Here is a 21782-nt window from a genome sequence, read left to right as displayed (position 1 = left end):
ATGGGAACTGAGTGTGTTCACAATATAGCATTTTCCCTCTTTTCGTTGTTGTTTACTTGCATTTTATTTTGCTTCTATGTCTCTTACCTTTTTTTTTTTTAACTGCTTTTATTTGATTTTTCTTTTGCGGCACTATAATTGTATAAATATGTATGCATATATTGGATTTAACATATATTTCTACCATGTTTAACATGTTTTGGACTACTTGCCTTCTACTGGAGGGTGTAGGGGCAATGGAGGGAAATTGGAACACAAGGTTTTGAAAGGGCTAGTGTTGAAGAATTGTCCAGGCATGTTTTGAAAAATAAACAAAGAAAAAATAAATAAACTGGTTTTGGAACTGTTCTGATCTGTTGATTCTTTTGTTTTAGGCCAAGGACATCCTATGTGATTATCAGACAGGAGTCTTGGAGAACTCACCCAAAATGGTGCTGCTCTTCCATTTAATTGAAGAAAGTGTGAAACTTGGGGACAAGATCCTTGTATTCAGGTAAGAATATTAGGTGCTCCCCAAGAAACCTGGTGTGATTTCGCATCATATTTCCAAAGGAAATAAAGCAACTAGCAGAATGAGACAGATGTCACTTCTCTCACCCACTGCATAATTTTTTTTTTCATTTTATTCACTCTTTTGTTGTTTTTTTCATGTTCATTTTCTACAGTATCCTTTCCCTTTTCCCTATATTGAGACCCATCCCTTATAACAATGAATTTTTTTAAAAGGGGGGGGGGGGGAACAATCAATGAACACATTGAAAAAAAATCTGACATTACATGCAATAGTCCACACCTCGTAGACCTATATATCAATGCAAAAGTGCAGCAGGAAGTGTCTTCGTACATCTCTTCTTTAGAGCTAACTTTTATCATTATAATTCTTCAGAAGAAGCTGTAGAACTTTCCATAATTTTAGACATTTGGATATTTATCCATCAATGCCTTTATTTCTCAAGAAAATTTTAAAAGAGGGGTCTCATTTATTCACCTATAACAAGACTTATCCTTGATGATATGAAGACCACAGTGGCCCTTCTAGGAGCTAACTTAACCCTTTTTTTTTAAACAGCTTTTTTAACAGCTTCCAATTCTTTATCTTTGGAAGCACTTAATATCACCCAGGAAAGGCTTTGAGGAAAGAGTGATAGTTAAAATCTAAAGGTTTTTCCCATTGCATTGTATCATAATTAGGTAAAATATTTTATTGTGTAATTTAGTGATAGAACCAGACATCAATAGCTATTTAAATGTGACTGTAAACTATTAGCTTTTTGGTTTAATTTGTCTTGAGCAGAGTCACATCCATGCTGATAAGTGTAAATTTGGGTAGCATTGTTTTTTGTTTTTGTTTTTTTTTTTTTAATTAATTTATTTATTTTTTTTAGCATTGTTTTTTTAAAAGCATTCTGATCCCCTCTCCCCCCCCCCCCCCCCCCCCCCGCTTGTAGATTGCAGAGTTGAGAAAGACAGATACCTTCTTCAGGGCAGTAAGACCTCTATTTTCCCTTGAAGGATTTACAAGGTTGCTTGTAGCACCATAATAAGTTCTGATTTGTCTGCATACTCATCTACCATTCATGGTACCCAGCTGCAGAATTCTTTGATGATGCATGAATAGAAAGAAGACACAGGAACAAAAATGGAGGTTTTTTGGTTTCTGCACTATAGATTTGAAAGTGATGATTTTGTACAGATGTGAAATTAATATTTTTAAGTCTTAAATATGATCTGTATTCATGGATTCTTGGCTGAGAAGGGGCTCGCTTGAGAGATCTTTTTGTGTTAGTGTTTTAGGATGGTCCGTTTTTAAGAGCAGAGAACATCTATAAAAACTTTGAGGAATTTTTTGCATCGGGACAAAATGACTTCTGGCAGGTTTTATTAAGATGACCTGTTATTCTCTTCAGTCAGAGTCTTTCTACCTTGTCTGTCATTGAGGAGTTCCTGGCCAAGAGAATAATGCCCTGCCTGCCTGGCTCAGATGGTCAAGGAGATCAGAACTGGATTCGAAACCTCAGCTATTATCGTGAGTTCATTCCTCTTGGTTTGATCAAATAACAGTGTGGAGAATGTCTGTTTGAATGGTATTTTCCTTTCTTTTTTTTCTTTCCTTCTTCATTATCTTTCTTTATGCTCACTTGAGCATCCAGGTATTAATCAATTATATTTATTGGCAAGATAACATGGTGCAAAGCACCATACTATGGAGACAAATCAGAAGGAATATAAAACATAATGCCAGGCCTTAATGGGTTTACAATCTAGTCAATATTAAAAAAAAGTGGGCATAAGAATTTAATCATAGAGGGCATTATATTTAAATATTACATGAGTAATATAGACAAGGATTAGTCTAGAAATTGGGAGGGTAGTGATCACTGGGTGGCATTCAAGGAAGTCTTCATGGAAGAGGGGCAAAATACATTGGATTATGAAAGATTAGAGGGATTAAGTAGGCAAAGAGCAGAGTTCAAGTTCAATGGAAATAGCCTTAGACTTCAGTCCAAAGATCTGAATTCAAGTCTCCCTTCTGCCAGTATACCTGTATTAGCCTAGGGGGAAATCTCTTAAGTTCTCTGAACCTCAGTCTCTTAGCTGTAAAATGGAATCTAATCAGATAGTTGCTAAGGTCCTTTCCCAGCTCTAAGCCTATTAGTTTATGAAAGGAGATTATCTGAAGCAGGAAAAATAGTATGAACAAGTGAGGAAATTATTTTGACTGAAGTAAAACTTTCTTCCTTTCCTTCTTCCTTTTCTCTCCCCTTCTTCCTTCCATCTCATTCAGCCTAAATGTACAGATACTTCTTACAAGCCAATCCCACTACTGAACAACATTTCTCCTCCATTTCTGACCACCTTGGCAGGCTGGTGTTTCTTACCACTCTCCAACTCGCAGGGGCTTAGCATATTGATGCATGAACCTCGTCACTCAGAACTTCTGAGCTCAAGAGATCACCAACCTCAGTTTCCCCAGTAACTTGAATTATAAGGGTGCACCATCAAACCCAGTAAATTTCTTTTGGGAAAAAGTAGAGAAAAGGGCATGAAAGAAAAGTTAGAACTAAATTATGGAGAACCTTGGACGCTAAAGTAGGGCTCCTCAGTATCTTCTTGCACATCTATGTTCTAATATTTTATTGGTCTGTGATTAATTTTCTCTCCCATAATGTCCTGCACCAATGTCATGATATGTAGTTGCAGAGAGCTTCCTAGTTCTGGTGCTGGTAATTTACCAGCCCAAGTCAACATTATTTTATCCATTTTACTAGGAGAAAAGAGTAATGTGACATTAGAGCCCATGACACCCCCCCACCACCACCACCGATCCTAATCTATTTCACTAGAACCAGCACCAAAATAAGACTCTTAACTGACTGCCATGTAATTGTTGCTTATAAATAGACTCATACTGATATCCCTTCTTTTTCTTGTGTGCCTTGACCTATAGCTTTGTGTCAAGTACTTTGTGCCAACTTTTAACATGTCCTTCACTTGACCACATCCTGCTTTTTTTTTTTTTTTTTTTTTTTAACTTGGAGACTGCCTGTCCACTTTATGTTCAGGAAGCCAATGGGAATAGGTGCCTTGACATTAGGGTTGAGGATAGGAACCTTCCATTGAGTACCTTTGGGTCTTGGGGGCTTTGCATTTTTTTTTCTTGGATAGGTAAATTCTATGCTGAATATTATTTTCTTGTTAGCTTTTCACTCTTAAGATTCTTAAAAGCACATCAGGACAATTTTCTCTTGTCTCTTCCTGGTGAGTGTATCTATCTGTCCATTAACGAGATTGTACCTGAAATTATGGTAGATGGGAAAGATTACTTAGTATAGTCTCTGTATATTTATGATAGCTGCGTATCATCAAAGTCCTTGCCATTTCTTTTCCCAGGATTAGATGGTAGCACCTCAGCTTCTGAAAGGGAGCGTCTTATCAACCAATTTAATGATCCCAACAACAGCTCCGTCTGGCTCTTCCTTCTTTCTACAAGGTGAGTAGGGTCTTGGGGTGTGGCAAGTGAAGGGAATTTAGCAGTGGATAGAACCTTTTTTGAACTCTCTTCTCAAACACTTCTGCTTGAAAGGCTCACCATTAGGGCATCTATTAAATATCTGTCTTAGTCTGTAATTTGGTCCTCGATTCAGGAAAAGAACATAAAGATGACATCGTCTTATTGGAGAGCCAAGAAAGAAGGTGCTGTACAGATTGTGGTGGAGGGAAAGAACAGTTGTTTGTGATGATTCCCTGTTCATGAGAGGTCTAATGGAAGTATCTAGTTTCTTAAATTCCAGAGGAAACTCTTGAGAATGGCCATACCTGCATCCCCTCCCTACACCAGGTGCAAATGAGATAATGGATAGAAAAGTGTTTTAAAAGGACTGCTAGAATAAATAGTGGTATGTTATTCCATACACCCACACCCAAAGACTTTCTTTGGCCATTACAAAGAGGGGAGATGTCTGGGGTGTTCAGGAGGACTGGCACTCCTGGTGTGGGGCTTCCCAAGTCACCTGACTCTCATTTGTGGCTCCAAGAAGCTTACACGGACAGTGACCACACCTTGGCAAACTATCTTGGCAAACCAGCTAAACCAGGGTAAGCCACAGGCCTCAGACCTGTTGGTGATTTATGGGGATGTCTGCCCTGGCATGTGAAGACTTCCCTCCGAGGAATGGGTGAATGAGAACAGTTTGTTCCGGTGACCATGAAGGTGGCTGAAGCAGGTGTTTTGGAATGCTTAGGCTATAGGTGGGCCTCTGCAGCCATGGCCTTGACATTTGTTCTGACGCGAGGCGCTGACAGCTTTGTCCAACTCTGCTCCACTTACACCCAATTTATGCATATCATGTCACCTGTGATGTCACTGTTCTCTTTGAAAATGAAGGACCAAAAACACTTGAGGGTTAGAGGACAGTTCAGGTTCCGGTAACATGCTGACAGTGGTTTTTCCTGAAGTGCAGCAGAGAACTGGGATGTTAATGGCATATGAGTGCCACAGGACAAGAGTAGTTAATGCCGTTTTAAGGGCTGTAAATGGCAAAAACAAAATGAAAACTGATTTGCAAATTTCCTTTATAAGTGAATACTCTTCTGTAGATGAGTCTGGTGCTTGTTGACTTGTATTTTTAAGAGCTGGATGCTTGGGTGTGAATCTGATTGGTGCCAACCGAGTTGTGGTGTTTGATGCCTCCTGGAACCCTTGTCATGATGCTCAGGCAGTGTGCCGGGTGTACCGCTATGGGCAGAAGAAGCCTTGTCATATCTACCGCCTAGTGTCTGACTACACACTGGAGAAGAAAATCTATGACCGGCAGATTTCCAAACAGGGCATGTCAGGTGGGTCCCCTCCCAGCTGTACCATATGAATACCAAGAGCATGGTACCCATGAACCAGAGGATACAAGGAAGTCAAAGGTAGGGGGAAGGGAAGGGAGGACATGGGAATTTTGGCTTTGAACTTTAAAAGTCTACAGTCTTTTTTACAGTATTACCACCTTAGCCTTAAAGCCCTTTTGTGCAGGGCTTTGATTTTAATTTGTTGAATTATTGATGGTGAGATATTCAATTGATGCCATACTGGCATGTGAGTTTCTCTTCAGCTTCTTTCCTTAGACTTAGGATTCCCTACAATCTTGGTCCTAAATAGGACCTCCTTTTGCTCTTCTAGTCTTACAGTGTAAAATATGCTTGAATTGATGCCATTTAAAAACAAACATTTTTTTTTTACATCAGGTCTGTGATTTTTGCATTTGTAATCAATTTCTTAACTTGCTTCCCTGACACATTTTATGTCATTTTCCTTTTCAGATCGGGTGGTGGATGATTTAAATCCAGTACTAAACTTTACTCGGAGGGAGGTAGAGAACCTATTGCATTTTGTGGAAGAGGAGCCAGACCCTGCCCAGCTGGCACTGAACATGAGTAAAATCAAGGACTCTGTCTTACAGCTTGCCTGTCTCAAATACCCTCACCTCATCACCAAGGTGTGTATTATACCTTATTTAGTGTATGAACACTTGAAAGGATATATAAAAAAAAGAATATTCCTTGAGGAGTGGATATGCCCATTCTAAATTTCTGCCTCTATTTCCAAGGCAGTCTGCTTCATCAGACAATGACCAAACATTGACTTTGACTTTTATATAAGACACTGTGCTTGCCATCAGGATAGCAAAAAGAATACACAGACCCTCCTTTCTCGGGAACTTGTGATTTAATGCTGCTTTTCTAGTAGTGGTAATTTGTGTAGAAAGGAAAAATGGGACTCCTTCTGTAACATTTTTCTTTTTTCTCCATCTGCCCTGTGTCCCAGGAGTATGGGTCATAGTGGCAGAAAGTAGCCATTTTTTTCTTATTCAGAATTGCCATGGGTGGGAGAAAACAGAACTTCATTTCTATTTTGAAGCAGTTTTTCATTGCCTTTGAAAGAACAGACCTACTGCTTAACTCCCATTTTAAAAAAAATTTTATGTTATCTTTTGTTTTTATATCATCTTCATTTCTAAAGTTATATCTTCTTTGTTCCTTGCACCGTAGGCCTAGGGGAAAAAAACAAACCTCCAAAAAAAAAAAATTGCAATCAAAGAATTGATGCATGTGCAATGAATGTGTCAAATCTTAGTCCCTTGCCTCTGCCAAGGCAGAATGATTTTTCAGCTTTTCTCTGTGACCAAACTTGATTGTTATGCATTGTTTCAGTGTTCTTTCAATTCACATTTTAATCACGGGGAGGGGTGGGGGAAAGGGGGAGTAGGGTTCCTGGTCCTTTCTTCACCATGCATCAGTTCATAAGTCTTCCTGTATATCACTCCTGATACAATAAGCTACATTACACTGTGAGGAACTTGTGTGCTGTTTGGGGGTCAGTTGAGTAGGTGTGCAGAGGATGAAGTGTGTAAACCTCCCTCTTCGGCAGGAGCCTTTCCAGCACGAATCGCTGCTCCTGGATCGCAAGGAGCACAAGTTGACCAAGGCAGAGAAAAAAGCTGCAAAAAAAAGCTATGAAGAGGAGAAACGGGCATCTGTCCCTTACACTCGTCCATCCTATGCTCAGTATTATCCTGCCAGCGACCAGAGCCTGACCAGTATCCCTGCCTTCAGCCAGAGAAACTGGTAAGTGTTCTAATCTAAGAGGCCTTCCAGGAGCTACAACTACGATTTACTATATTCTTTATTTGAACATTAAGACAAAACAACTTGTAAGATTACATTTTTCATTGTTAGAACACTGCGTGTATTTAGCAGAATTGTTCAAGCAGTTTGTGCTTATGTTATTGCAAGGGGGAGAAGGATGGGGCTTGTTGAATTTCTGGCCTCTAGGTCCCAACAAACAGAGGTTGTGTGCTCTGCTCAAAGTTTTTTTTTTTTTTTTTTTTTGATGTGAGAAGCTTAAACTGGAACTACTTCCTTTACATATGTGCTATCCTTATTACCCTGGTGTAACATCACTGGTATAATTTGCCTTGTTGGTGGCAGTTTGCCTAAAAGAGGGCAAGTCTTTCAGGAGCTATGCTGGGAAGCTGATTATTGGATGTAAGGGTTTCTTTCTGAGCACAGTATGCAGACTTAATTTACTTGGGCACAACTCCTAGAACTGTTCAGACATCTGTTGATAAGGTTCTTTATAATACAGTTCAGTTATGTTTTCTTTTCTCATTTTCAAACAATAATGTGGTTCCCAACTTTCACCTTCCTATTCAGTAACCAAATCTGCTGCCCATTTTTGTAGTTTGGTATATTCATTGATGCATTCAGGATAGTGACTTTCTCCTTATCCATATGGGCTCAGGAATTTTACCGATTTTGTACATTTTTGTTGCTATTTTTAAAGTTTCTTACATGAAAAATGTCAAATTAATTTCTAAGATACAAAGTAACTGGAGCCACATTCATTACATCTTTGTAGAAAAAGAATTTGGGACTTAAAAATAAATTGTTAATTTTAATATATTTTGTGTTTTCCCTTTTTTCTAAGTGGATGACTATCCTATAATATTAAGGTTTTTCAGAAAGTGTACATTGATGTATTTTTCCTTTTGCTTTGGCTCATATATTTTTATGCCCATTAAATGTTTTAAAACGAGTAATTATCTAGAAGCATAAACATTAATGTATCACTTCTTTGTGCTTTGGCTCATATATTTTATGCCCATTAAATATTTTGAAATGAGTAATTCTTAAATATCTAGAAGCATAAATTGCTTGCATTTTCACCTTTGTGCTTGAAATAAGTAAATAGTGATATATTGTATAACCAAGATGAGATATGCTAAAAGCTGCATCCATTCAAAAATTGTTTGGGATTGTGCTTTTTCTTTTGTAGTGCTTATTTCAGTTTTGTAGTTTATTTTTTACAGGAGAAGTGATCACAGGGTTGAGAGATGGGGAAGGGACCATAATGAACATCAGTCTACAAAACTGAGGGCCAAAGAAAAGACATAACTTGCTCCCTATAAGTGAGCATTCATCCCACACCCTCTGGCTCTAGGTATAGGCTTTTCCTACCCCAACTCTAGGCTACTTTCCATGGGACACAGATATGTCTTAGTTTCTCATGTGTGTTCATTTTTTAAAACAAACATTGTGAAGGAGAGATGGTCAAAACTGTGTGATTGCAGTAATAGCCGATATCCAGCTAGCACTATGTACCCAGCACTTTGAAGCTAAGTACTTTGATCCTCACCATAATCCTCAGGGAGAGCTATTATCCCCATTTGGAAAATTGGAAAACTGAGACAGAGGTTGACTTGCCCACGATGACATAGCTACTTAAGCTGAGACCAGATTTGAATAGACTCCTTCCTGACTTCAGGCTGGGTGCTCAAAACACAGGCTGGCCATGGGATCAAAGATCCAGAGCTGAAGGGATCTCAAGAGGCCTTCTGTGCCATTCCCCTCACTTTAATTGTAAGATGATTAAATGACAAATTACACAAGCAGATGCTCTTTGGCCACTATTGTTGAACTTCAGTCACTGAGACAGGAGGCTGGTGATTGTGGGCAGAGGTTCTCCTTTAGCTATAGACACATCTGCTGGCACCAGTATTTACGCCACAGCATACCCAGCAGTGACTATATAAGGCCAGTGTCTGTAACGTATATAATTTTTAATAGAAAGTACCTATCTTCTCTTTAGTCTTTCAAGGGAGTATGAACATTTGTATAACTTGGAAGTTGTTCAGCTGTCCCTCTGTGTTTGGTAACAGAAAAACCCATCTAGTAATCAGTTTTGATAGAATAAGAAGCTCTACTGAATCAGTCCATTAATTTTATCCTGTCTAGTGTTGTGTCTGAGCATGGTAAGCATGTAAATACCCATACCCATACCCCCAGATAGTTTGTGGAAACAAATTTTCCATTTGTTAAATTCAAGAAGTTACAAGTATTTTTTCAACCTCATCTTTATTGTAGTTAGATTAGATGACTTCCAGAGTTTTAGCTCTGATATTCTATAATTTTCAACTTATTACTACCTGCTATGTAGGTAGGTAGTGTAGAGCTCAACCATCATACTTAAAACACCTTGACCCAGAAAAGAGAACCTGTAAAAATATTTTTCACATTCTCTTACAGTACTAATTAATGCAGGAAAATATATTACATAGATATTAGTCAGTGGAGAAATTCCTATTTCCACTCAGCATTTGAGGTGGTTTGAACAGCCTCTATCATCTATGGTTTAATGTCTTAGACACTTTTTCTTAAGTGCCCTCTGAAGGTGTAATTACTTGATCCAGTCAAAAAACTAGATCAAATTCCTTAGTGAGAATCCTGAGTTTGAAAGATTTAAAAATATCTAACATTTCCCCAAGTCATTTCTAGAAGAAACATCTAGTTCTTAGTGCTTAAATTGATTCTGAAAGTTTCTTTCTCTTTCTCTTTTCCCTTTCTACTCCCTCTTTTCCTGTGTTCTACCCCTCTTTCCTTTTCCCTTTTGGATTGGCCAGGCACTGCAAGTCCCTCCTAATGATTGTGAGCTCTGGGATATGGCTGGTAACTGAATTGGTACCTATGTTGAAAACAGTGTCCCCAGTTCAATATATGTGATGAAAAACCTGCCATTAACCTGGTCTCTTGATCTAACCTGCTGCAGGAAGGGAGGGGTAGCAGGTAGATATGAGGAAGTTGATGTAATGGAGGGGTGGGGACAGATGAAAAAAATGTCCTACCTGGGACAATTATACCCCTGCCACAAAGAAGAGAGTGGCTAGGGAATAGTTTTCTTTTGCTTGTTAGATGTTAGTGAAGACTGAAAAAATCCCTGTGGATGGGTAAACTGTGCTGGTTTTTTTTCTTCCTTTCCTAATTTCTGGTGTCAGAGAGAATATGTCCCTAGCCAGGTACCCAGTGAGATCAGCTCAGGGTATAGAGCAAAGCACTTTGTATTTATGTAATATTTTGTAGTTTTCAAAGTGCTTTTACACCTTAATTCCATTGGATGATGATCATAATACTTCCATAAAGTAAGGATTATTTTTTGCTGAGGAGTCTGAAGATTCAAATAGGCCAAATGAATCAAGGCCCCACAGCAGCTAATACAAGAGCCAGGCATAGACTCATGTCTTATGGTTCTTAATCTGTTTTCATTATCAAAGGTTGTCCCTCCAAATAAGTTAGAGCATCCTATCTAGAAGGGACTCTTGAAACCCAGCCAAGCAAGAGTAAGACCAGCCTTTCATGTTGACTACCTCTGGGTCGTCTTCTTCTCTCAGGAGGCCAAGCCTGAAAGGCGATGACAAGCCTGTGGCCAGTGTCCGCCCCGTGCAGTCCACCCCCATCCCTATGATGCCCCGGCATGTCCCGTTGGGCAGCTCCGTCTCTGCTTCTGCATCCAACCCAGCAGTTAACTTCCCCATCAACTACTTACAGCGTGCAGGGGTCCTTGTGCAGAAGATTGTTACTACTACAGGTCAGTGGCTCGGGCACAATCCCAGGAATGTCCCTTTTGCTTGGCTCATGCTTTCCTTCCACGGGCATTAAGTACTTACTATGTATTCAGTCCTTTGTTGAGTCTTACAAAGGATGTAAGAAAACCGTCTTCATCCTTCACTCACTCCCCACTTTGAGACTCACTATGCACATTTATGAAATGAAAAATACAAGCTGGTACATAATCAGGTATTTGTGTGGTATAAAGAACTGTTCGAATTTAGAAAATATTAAAAATTTGTGTCATGGGATCAGTCAAGATACATAGCCTTCTTGGGAGTAATGGGTTTTGAGAGTAAGATTCATCTATGGCAGTGATCGTCTTCCCTCAAGAAGAAAAAAAAATAGCTTTTCCAACCATCAATATGAATTAGTCTAGATATATAACTTTATAACCTCAGGTATTGGTTTATCTACCAGATATTGTCATTCCTGGAACAAACAGCTCCACAGATGTGCAGGCAAGAATCAGCGCTGGGGAGAGCATTCATATCATCCGTGGGACAAAGGGTGAGAGCCTAGGGTCTGGGTAGACCAGCTGCCTCTGGTGCTATTGCCATTCCCAAGTTAGGGGAGGATGTGGGGAATTAAGGAAATAGGATGGGCTAAAGGAAATCAAATGATTTTGGCTATGAAAAATTTGAATAAGATTGTAGTCTGGGTTTGGAGAATATTTCAGGCAAGGCCCATCAGATCACCTTGATCAACTCCAAAAAGTTCCCAGAGTTCTAGCAAGGAAATTTTCATTTCTTGCTGAATTTAGTGGGGGAAACACATGTGCCTCCAAAATAGGTTGATGGCACAATACAAAGGGCAGGTGCATTATCCATTTTGTAGAGCTCTCTGGAGAGTTAAGCCTGAGTCCTGAAAACGAAAAAGGCATTTGGAGCACAGGCCTCTCTCTTTCTCGCTGGCAGCGAAGGGAGCACTGAGAAGTGGGTGATGGCGGTAAAACAACATTAGGGATAGGGTCTGGAGTTGTGATGAATGTGGGGAACTCAAAATAGGTGCAGAGTTTAAATGACTTCCCCTAACCCCCTCACCAAACCAGTTGAGGTGGGGCCTGGACTTTGTCTTAATGCTGCAGAGTTTTAGTTGCTTGGCCCATTTTCTATTTCGGCGCACCCTTGCCCCAACACCCTGTCCCCGGTGTGTTGTATTGACAAGAATTTGAAGCTTAATTGCATAGCTTGAAGCTAGTTAAGTGTAATTTGGCCTGAAGCCTTCACAGAATGGGGGAAAGGGGAAGGAACAGGAACATGCTATTTATGAAGTATTTGGTCCTACTATGGTCCTGGCACTGTTAACTGCTTCACAAACATCTTGTGTCATGGATATATCATAGCGTTTTTATTTAGTTTTCTTGTCCATTTCAGGGACATATATCCGGACCAGTGATGGGAGGATTTTTGCCATCAGGACAACTGGGAAACCAAAGGCTGATGATCGCCGGACAGCTGCCTCAGGTGCCTGTGTGACCCTGTTACTCTTAACTATTGGACTAAATCACACTCTGATGGCTCTTTTCTCTTCATCCCAAAGAGAAATAAGCCTGGTCAGAGTCTAATCTAGCCCCAGTGTTCAGGTATAGACACTTCTGCCCCAGAAGTAGGGCCCAATGCCTGAGTACCACAAGTACTCACTATGCATGGAAAACTTTTAGAAGAATTGAGACCAGGTAGCAGAAGTCATTGATCTTAGATTTAGAGTCACCCCACTGCGAACCGGCCCCTTCCCTCGAGTCTGGGGGGTTGGGGGGAGTTGGGGAGGTGATCCCCTTGTACCCAAGCACTCTGAGCAGCAGTCAGTTTCTCTGTGTCCTCTCTAACTCCTGGATATGTTTTGCTCCCAGGATCCCAGGGTCCGTCTCTAGAGTCCACAAGCAATGGCAGACATAGTGCCTCATCGCCAAAACCCCCCAACACAGAGGAGCTGGCCAGACCTATTTCCCCTGACAGCCCTGAGATCATCAGTGAATTGCAGCAGTACGCAGAGGCTGCAGCTGCTCGAGAGACTCATCACATCTCGCCTAGCACCAACCCCGTCTCCTCCGGTCCCCCAACCCGGTCTACAGACAGTAACGCAGTCCCTGGGACCGCTCGAGGGCCTGAGCCTCGCTTAGGGAGCCATTGCCTGGCCCTCTCCCTCCCGGCCACCAGCCAGCCCAGTGATGGGCACCCAGTACTGGACTTACGGGGCAACAAGCGCAAGTCGGCCTCACCATCTGCCACAGAGGAGCCAGCCCGCCGGCCGCCCAAAAAGTGCCAGCTGCCAGCCCCCGTGCAGCCGTATGAACACGGGTACCCAGTTTCCAGTGGATTTGCCATGCCACCAGTCTCTTTAAACCACAACCTCACCCATCCCTTCACCCCCCAGGCGGGGAACTCTTTCTACATGGGTACTGGCTCCTCCTATTACCAGCTGCCCAATCTGCTGGCAGACTCCCCGCTGGTATTCCCAGTGACTACTGACCCCCTCCTGCCAGCTGGCCCAGTCAGCTCTTCTTCTGCTGCTACCTCAGCCACTGCCAGTGTCCCCTCCTTCATGCTAAACCCCTCTGTGACGGGGATGCTGCCTAGCTACTCACTCCCCTTCACACAGTCTCTCCTGCCCGAGCCCAGGATGTTTGCACCCTTTCCCTCCACCATTCTGCCCAGCAGCCTTGCCCGGGGCATGTCAGTCTACCCAGGCTATATGTCGCCCCACTCGGGGTACCCAGCGGGCAGTCTCCTACGGTCCCAGGTGCCTCATTTTGACTCCCACGAGGTCTCGGAGGTGGGGTGCAGCTCCAATGAAGATGAGGACAAGGACGATGATGTGATAGAAATCACAGGGAAATAGCTGGGGAATCTCTCTTCACCTCACTCTGGCCCCCCCAATGGGCTTCCCATTGGAATTGGAAGGCAAAGACTGGGGCTCTGAAGAGATAGGGCCCAGAAAAAGAGAACAGTAGGCAGACAGGGACTGTCTGTCATTAGATATCAGGGGTTCTGGATTGTTTAGCAAGAAAGGAGAAAATCCAGACTGCTACAGTGGAGGGAGTTTGAGGACTGGGGACCAGAGATAGAACATCCTGCCTTTCTCCCTGTCTCCCCAACCTGTGCTGTCTGCCTGACTGAATGGGAGAGTCCATGTGAAGATTGGTTCTTCTGGCTTATGTCTGGAGGCTTCCATCCAGTTTCTGGCTTTTGGGAGCCCTCTCAAGAGAGCTGCCTTACTAGGTGATTTAGCTTGGTCTGGGGAGGGCAGGGTGGGTGGGTGGAGAGCAAAGGCAAAAGGGACAGAGGAGGATAGACTGAGATCCCCATGTGAAATGGGGTCATTTCTTAGGGATGGAGCAGGAATTCAGCCAGATGATGTGCTTTTGTGTGTGTGTGTGAGAGAGAGAGAGACAGAGACAGCATGGTAGGAGGGAAGAAGGGAGGGCTCTGGGGAATAGGGGCTGGGGAGAACTTGAAATTTTATTAAGTGAAATAAATAGTAGTGGCTTCTTTCCAGCTTGAACAGTGGGTAAAATAGAAGGGACTCAGCTCAGGGTTGGGAGAGTTGCCTTTTCACGATTCCATCTAGATATGGGATGACTGAGAAGACCTGGTTTGACCCACTGTCTTGAGATGCAGATTCTCAGTGCTGCATTTGCTTTAGGATTTGAAGAAAAATACAAAGATTACACATTGCCAGGTTGTGTTTCTCCTTGACATGTCTGTGTCTCTGGGCAGCTGTTGCTTTCCTTCTTGAAAGGAAGTTGTGTGTGTATCCTGTGAGGGAGTGGGTGGTGGGGAGGGGAAGATTCACTGCCATGTGTGGAGTTTCTCAGTGGTAGAAGACTGAACCCCCAACTACCTGGCCTAGTGGTATGTCTTTGTTCCCTCCTCCATTAGAAATCTCCATGTTAATTTATTTCATGAAGGCAATTATTTATTATTGGGGATTTTCTTTTTTTTTTTTCATTTATGTTAGGGGGAAGGAGTTGGGAGGGGGGAGGGGGGAGATAGGAAGCAAATGGGGATGGGGACTTTTAAGGTCTCCCTGACCCTTTGGTTGTCTGTGAGAAATACTATATGGACAGGGAATCAGTCTTGGATGGAAGTTAGAGGATTTGACCAAAGTATAGACTGTAGTTAGGACCAATGCATTTCTAGGTGGTGATTTCCTAGGATTAGTGTGGAGACATGAAATTGGCTGCAAAGTGAGAAGGTTGGGAACATTTGTCCTGGTTTTGAGACCTCCAGTATATTCCACTCCTGGAAAGGGAAAGTAGCTTAAGACTTTGGAGCATTGGCTGCCCTTTAAGTTCCTCACAGTTTGTCTACTGTTTGTGGTAAATTTGGAAGGAGGGGAATATAAACTTACTTTCAGGATAAGAAATATTCCCAGCTCCTAAAGTATATCATTTAACAAATATGCTGGATGTGACTGTTTTCCAGTGGGAAGGAATAGTTAACACCATCTCTCCCCTTCTCTGAATCCTGGGGTTTGATTTCCATTTTCAGAAGCCAATTGGTCATTCTGGGCTCAACCTTTTCCTGGTGACAGTGTCTAAGCTAAGTGGGTGCCTCTCTCAGGACTGATGTTGGGTTTTTGAGTTACTAGATATTGTAAACAGCTGAGGTGAGAAGGCTGATATGCTTTTCCGGGGGACATCTGGAGCTGATGACCATGTCTCCTCAGCAAGTTCTTGTAGTGGGTCATTTGTCTCCTCCCAGCTTTTTGAGGAGATTATGACTACACTGACCCCAGGAGTTGAGATCTCTTGTGAATTTTCTGTCCAAACACTGTTTTCATCGTTCAAAGGACTAGGTGTGCTGAGTAATTCCGAAGGGGAAAAAGAGAAGATGGATGGTAGGGGTGTGTGCATATATACCAGTGCACATGTACGTACTGTTGTCTAAAAATGCCAAAAGTGGAACCTTAGAGCTTGCTTTCTCTCTGTTTTCATAGGCATTCTGTCAGACATACCTAACTCTGCTACTCATAGAAGCCTTAGATCTACAGTTTAGCTATGCAAATTATTTTTGATTAATTTAAGAATAGCAGTTCAAACCAGTGTTTTCTCTTTCAGACACTTCCCATGAGTTGACAGTGAAGGGCTCCGTTGGAGCAGGCTCAGGTTTAAACTGGCACAGTAGAAGGGAACTAATCTGGACCCACTGGGTTCATTCACTACCTGATCTGTGTTAGTGGCTCCAAAGACCCAATAACAGGAAGGGTCTTGAGTCATGTGTTGGGAGGAGGGAGATTTGTCTTTCCTGCTGCCTCTTTTCTTGTCCACTGACACTGATTGTATCATCACTTTGTCACTAGAGTTGGTGGGCAGGCTAATGAGGTGGAACTGGCACAGGGACCAGGATCACAGATCCCTCTACAAGATAGGGAACTGATGCTCATAGAAGTACAAGACCCCTTGGTATTTGCCAGGTCATGCATGGTTTCACAGGGTTGGCTGTAATGGGGGCATTTATCTGCCACCTCTCACATGTGATACCTGGGGTTACTTCTCACAGTCATATACACCTGCTCCATCATTGAAGGCCAAAGCTTTGGGAGGCTGGTCTTGCTCAAAGTGGCCGCCTTTGATGATTACAGTTGTAGATTTTGTGGGAAAGTGGGATGGTTGAGGGATCTGAGTTTCTGAGGGTTTTATAATGACTTTTAGAAAAAAACAAAACCCTGTCTTTACTGCTGCCTTTCTGTGTATGTCTGTCATGTGTGTTTGTGTATATGTATGTGAGGGAAGCAGATGGTGTCATGGAGGCCATGAAAATCATATTCTTGCTTGCTTTCGCTAAGGCAGGGACAAATAAATGGCAGTAGCTTTCACTGTCCAGATTGTTTAGTAAAGATGGAATGAAGAGGAGGGTGAGGGTAGTGTATCCAAGGTAATTCTTAGGCTGATGACATCTATGGGTTGGGGTGGGGTTTTTTTTTTAAGCCTTTGAAACCATATACATCTGGTTTATTATAGATTTGCTGCTTATAGATTTTGCTCTTCGTCATAAGGGCACAGGAAAACTGTAGTGAAACTAACTTTGGATTTGAACTACTCTTCCATTTTTTAACAATGTATTTGTGGTCTTGAATTGGTTCAGATGTTACCAACATTTATGGTTCATGTATTAATTGGAAAAGGAATAAATCTGTGTTCCAGAGCAGATCCATCCATAAATATACTTCCGATTCTGACTTAACTTGGCTTCCGTACTCCTTAAATATAGGAGTACTGTTTCTAGTAACATCTAAGCTAGAGATAACTCCCAGTCAGACACTGCTTTCTAGATAAAAATTCAAGGTGATTTCCGTGCATCCCTAATTCATATCCCATATCCATTATCTTCAAAATTTCCCTCATCCAAGAGCATGGATCAGGAAAAAAACTAGACATTTCAAAAGTCCAATGTTGCTGCCTAGTTGAAAAAGTGAACCCAACTAGCAATTTCTCTTGGTGGGAATCTCTAGATCTTACCTTTAATCTTAGCAGAACATTGCCAAGAACCCATGTTCTTTTGTTGGATCCTGTTTATAGCAAACATAAGATACACTATTTGAGCTTGAGCATGAGTCGTGTGTCTTTTAATTGAATGTCTGATACGTACCTGACATTCCTCTCTTCTCTTCATCTGAGAGAAGAACCCATTCCTCACCTCCCATGGCTATGACCTCCCTATACCCTATCAATTTCTCTTAGTGATTGATAACACCCAGCTTCTCCCTTTGGTGGGCAAAGCCTTCCCTTCTCATGCAAAGTCATACCCACGAAGAAAACTGGCTCCTTTCAGTTACCAATCTGAAACACCCTGAAAACAGGCGCCTGACCCAAGCAAGGTCGAATTGTCTCTCCAGAGGATTAGAGGGGAAGCTCTCTGACTTGGCTGTAATCTGCCCCTAGTTCAAACCCAAGGCTTTAGCCCTGGACTGGTCCTATGGGTATTAATCTGGAAGATCACTCCATCTTTCTCCCTGGCTGTCTCAGTTCTTTCTGTCTAAGGGCACAGTGCTGGATGTGCCTGTCCCATTTCATTACTCTGTCCTAGACCATAGAGACAACTGAGTCTTAAAACTAAATTCTTGGCCAAGCAGATTGTAACTTCTACCCACCACTACCCCTCAAACCAAAATTCAGGCACTCAGCTATATGAGAAGAAGATATCCACTGGCCTTGGCCCAGTGCCTTTGTGAACATCTGCCTTTTTTTTTTTTTTTTTTTTTTTTTAAAGAGGTCCTATAGTTTATAATTTGTCCATTTAGGAAGGGGTAGACTAGTCTTTACAGCAGTTGAAGTGACATGTTTTCTTTCCTTCGTCCTTCCATAAGGATGATGTTTTGAGGGTAAAAGTATATTGCTCAGGACCTCATGTAACCTAGGACTCATTAGTAGCTGTAAGAGCGTAGCCTGACCAATCTGGACATGTTCATTAAACTGCACTTAGGAAGGTGAGAACAGCATGGGGGGTAGGGAGACTTTAGAAGAACCCTGCCCCTGGCCCCCAGGACTGACATTTTTTCTATAACTTGAATTGATGAGCACCATCTACTGAGGGTGGGCGGGGTAGGACTAATCAGCGGACCAGGTTCAGGGGAGGCAGAGAGGGGAACGTACTGGACAACCACTAAAGCCACACCGCTGATAGGGGCGGGGAGGCACTTGGGACCCAGTACCTGGCTTTGGTTTTCAGTTTTCTTTTCCTTTGGATGCCATCTGAGTCTGTGGTCCGCCTTTGGGGATTAAAAAGAAGAGATTCTGTAGCAGGGCCGGCTGGCCCGCACGAATGATCATGTGCTTCCCTCTTCTCTCTGTCAGGCAGGACGTCTCCTGCTCCAGAGACTGGACAACTGGTCGTTTCTATGACGTATTTATTTTTACTTGTGTTTCATGTCACTTTTTTAAAAAAGCAAACAGAACAATTGTAAAGTCAGTATAACTGCCTATCAGTTTTCTTTCTCCTTTTGTAAAATAAAATTTAAAATAAAAAAAAAAAAAGAGGCAGCTCTCTCTGGAGTCAGTTTTGTCTGGACAGACAATGGCTTGGAAGCTGGGACACCAAAGAGAAGGCAGTCCTGTGGGGGAAGAAGAGGGGCTGGCTGGCTGGCTTCCCAGAAAACATCATGGGCATTAGACAGTGGAGTCTGGGCTGTGGTAAGTACATGAAAGTGAATGTAGAGGGGTGTGACTACCACCTGCAGGGCTAAGGAGTGAGGGACTTGGCCGGAGCACAAGGCTGGGGTCCCAGAAGGGGGCCTGGCATCTGTGAGCTCAGGCTCCCCGAATATTAAAACCAAGAAGGCAGACTCCTCTCTCACTTCACAGGTGAGGAAAGTGGCCTGGCCGGGAGCAGCACATGCCCTGAGGTACAGAAGGGCTCCTGACTGCTCAGTGGTCTTGGAGCTCAACACCCCCTCCCCCCACCCCACCCCAGAGTCTTGGGTAGCAGCAGGAGGTGCCAGGGTGCCGGTATTTGGAAGGCTTGGTTTTGGAAGCTCTGCCCCTCTGGTGGTTTTCAGGGGCCAGTGCTTATAAATGGTGGGATTCCCACTGGGAAAGACTCTGAAGAAACCCTTTGTGAGCGGGGGAAAAGCTAAGGTGTCAGCAGCAGCTGAAAGATATCCCTGAACCTGTGCTGCTCAGGACCCCCAAAGCTCTCTTCTGGGCTTAAGTCCTAACTCCCCCTCACTGCTCCAGGAGGGAAGAAGCCTGAGGTTCTGGCAGCTCTGCAGGAGGCTCCTCTTGGGACTCTTCTATGAAAGAGGAAACCCACAGGACGCTCTGGGCAGAGCACAGCCCAGCCAAAGGGCTGCCCTCCGGACAGCTGGTCTGACCCAGAGAACCCAAGCTCCTTGCTGAGAGGGTCTAACCAGTGACCCAGGGGTCTGGTGGCACAGAGAAGGGCTTTCCAACCCACAGCTGCTAGAGGGAACCAATACTCCTTCCTTCATGCATTCATTCAGTGGACTTGAAATGCCGACTATGTGTCAGGTACTTAAAATAGTCATTTTTATTTTTCAATGATGAGTTCCTGCCCTCCAGTACCTCTGATTTTACAAGGGAAATAGGGGCTCCGTTCCAAAGGAAATACATAGATGAGTGTGACCCAGGGTAGGGAATGGGTGACAAGATTAGGAGCCACACAGAATGCTCTGGGGAGGTAGAAAGAGGAATGGGGATATGATGGGGAACCTCCTTAAAGAGCAAGTGACAGCTGAGTTTAGAAAGAAAACAAAGACAAAGGTGAAATGGGGAGATATTTACCAAGCCATCAAAGGGGGAGATGGCATGGAGAGTTTGGGAACAGCTAGTCCATTGTGGCTGGTACGAAGGGGTGGTCAGAAGGTGGCCAAGGAGGCTGAAGCTGGAGAAAAGCGCTGATCAATTAGAAATGTTTCGTGGCTTTTGAGACCACTTCCTTCCAGGAGGGAGGTGGAGCAGGAAGCCAGGTTACATGAACATGCATTCATGAAGAGAAAGTGGAGGCAGCCAGGGAAGACTGCTTTTTCTAGACACTGAGCAATGGAAAAAGAATCAGATGTGGGGGAGACAACATTGGCAGGAACAGACCCAATAGAAGGGGGACAGGCTTTGATGGACCAAGCAAGCTCCAGAAGATGGAAGAGGATCAAAAGCTCAAATGTGCCCTGGCAAAGGAAAGGGGAGAGGGGGAGCGAGGGTCCCGTTCCCTTGAGATGAGCCGGTGAGGTGAGGAGGAGGCTCAAGTCAGAGGCAAAAGAGTTTGCAAACCTCTTGGCAATATTGCCATGTCCCTCCTACTTTACGGATGAGGCTAACTGGCGCAGGGATCACAGGTTACAGAGGTCCATTCTTCTTGATCTAAGAACATGCTCTAGTGACTGAATTGGCCAGCTGTCTCTCAGGGCTAAATATGCCTAGAGTGGGGCTGCAAGCAATGACCCTAGGAGCCATTCCCTACTGACTGGGCCAGTTAAATGAGGGAAAAATAAGGTGAGACAAGCTCAAAAGGCCTGGAGCCCGTGGTCTGAAATAGAATTTCAGAGTTCCACATTGCAGCTCCCACTCAAGGCCAGGGCTGGCTGTCCCCCAGTCCGGCCAAATTGCTGCTTGGATTCACTTTCCCCCTGGGGCATAAATCTGAGTAAAAGGAACAAAGGAGGACAAAAGACTGAGCCGTGTGCCTTGCCCACAGGGGTGGGCAGAGTTAGGGCTTGGTTCTAGGGGTCAGTCGGTCCTTTCCGGCCCATTTTTAGCTTCCGCCAGCGGCTGCTTCCCAGTTTCCTGGCCTCGGGAGGGCTCTGCCTCCACTGCGCAGGACTAGGTGAGCCCAGCTGGTAACTCGAGCTCCCCATGCTCTTCTGCGTGCAAAAGTCAGCCCTCCCAAGGCAGGCCCCACCAGCGGCCTGCACACAAACCGCCCACAGCGGCAGCCGGGGAGACCGAGCCGCCGCGCGGCGCTCGCTTCCCCTTCTTGCCCACTGTTTCCCTTTTGCTCCGAGCTCTCTCCCAGCACGATTCATGACGCGACGGGCAGCAGAAGTACTTAGCGAAAGCCCATCCTTGTAGGCGGAGGCCGGCCCCGGCCGGCGGAGACAGGCCCCGGCCGGCGGAGACAAGGCCGCTGGGCAGAGGAGGGAGGGAGGCCCGGCAAGGGCACTGCCCTGCGGGAGAAGCGGCCCGGGCGGCGCGCTCCTGGGACAGCGAGCGGAGAGCGGGCGTCGCCTCGGGGGGAGAAGCGGCTCAGCGGGAGCCGCTGCCCCCCCCCCGCCCCGCCCCCCCCCCGCGCCGCGGCCCTCACCTCGGCTTCTGCGTCTCTCCCGCCGCTCTGCGAGGCTGCGGGCCCTCCCCCTGCCCCCCCCCCCCCTTCTCGGCCTGCTTTCTACGGAAACCC

The 21782-nt window shown here is 44.0% G+C and overlaps 2 protein-coding genes across 4 annotated transcripts in view; both read left to right on the top strand.

Moving 5' to 3' along the window:
- The window catches only part of RAD54L2 (RAD54 like 2), a 156318-nt gene extending 137410 nt beyond the window's left edge, over positions 1-18908 (top strand). For 2 of the 3 annotated variants that reach the window (XM_031958489.1, XM_031958498.1), the window contains 10 exons: positions 375-493; positions 1908-2026; positions 3892-3991; positions 5132-5337; positions 5809-5984; positions 6917-7113; positions 10713-10909; positions 11350-11439; positions 12306-12395; positions 12782-18908. In XM_031958489.1, coding sequence (XP_031814349.1) covers positions 375-493; positions 1908-2026; positions 3892-3991; positions 5132-5337; positions 5809-5984; positions 6917-7113; positions 10713-10909; positions 11350-11439; positions 12306-12395; positions 12782-13770 — 2283 coding nt within the window. In that variant the 3' untranslated portion in view covers positions 13771-18908. The remainder of the gene's footprint in view (positions 1-374; positions 494-1907; positions 2027-3891; positions 3992-5131; positions 5338-5808; positions 5985-6916; positions 7114-10712; positions 10910-11349; positions 11440-12305; positions 12396-12781) is intronic. The other variant, XM_031958508.1, reaches the window with a different exon arrangement.
- A 2216-nt stretch (positions 18909-21124) lies between these two features.
- Positions 21125-21782, top strand: part of TEX264 (testis expressed 264, ER-phagy receptor) — a 37067-nt gene continuing 36409 nt past the window's right edge. The window contains exon 1 of the mRNA XM_031958525.1: positions 21125-21212. The gene's annotated coding sequence lies outside the window, so the exon portion shown is untranslated. The remainder of the gene's footprint in view (positions 21213-21782) is intronic.

This window comes from Sarcophilus harrisii, chromosome 1 (assembly GCF_902635505.1).
Source record: "Sarcophilus harrisii chromosome 1, mSarHar1.11, whole genome shotgun sequence".
NCBI lineage: Eukaryota > Metazoa > Chordata > Mammalia > Dasyuromorphia > Dasyuridae > Sarcophilus > Sarcophilus harrisii.
Note: the sequence above shows the minus strand (reverse complement) of the source record. Positions and strands in the feature narration are given on the sequence as shown.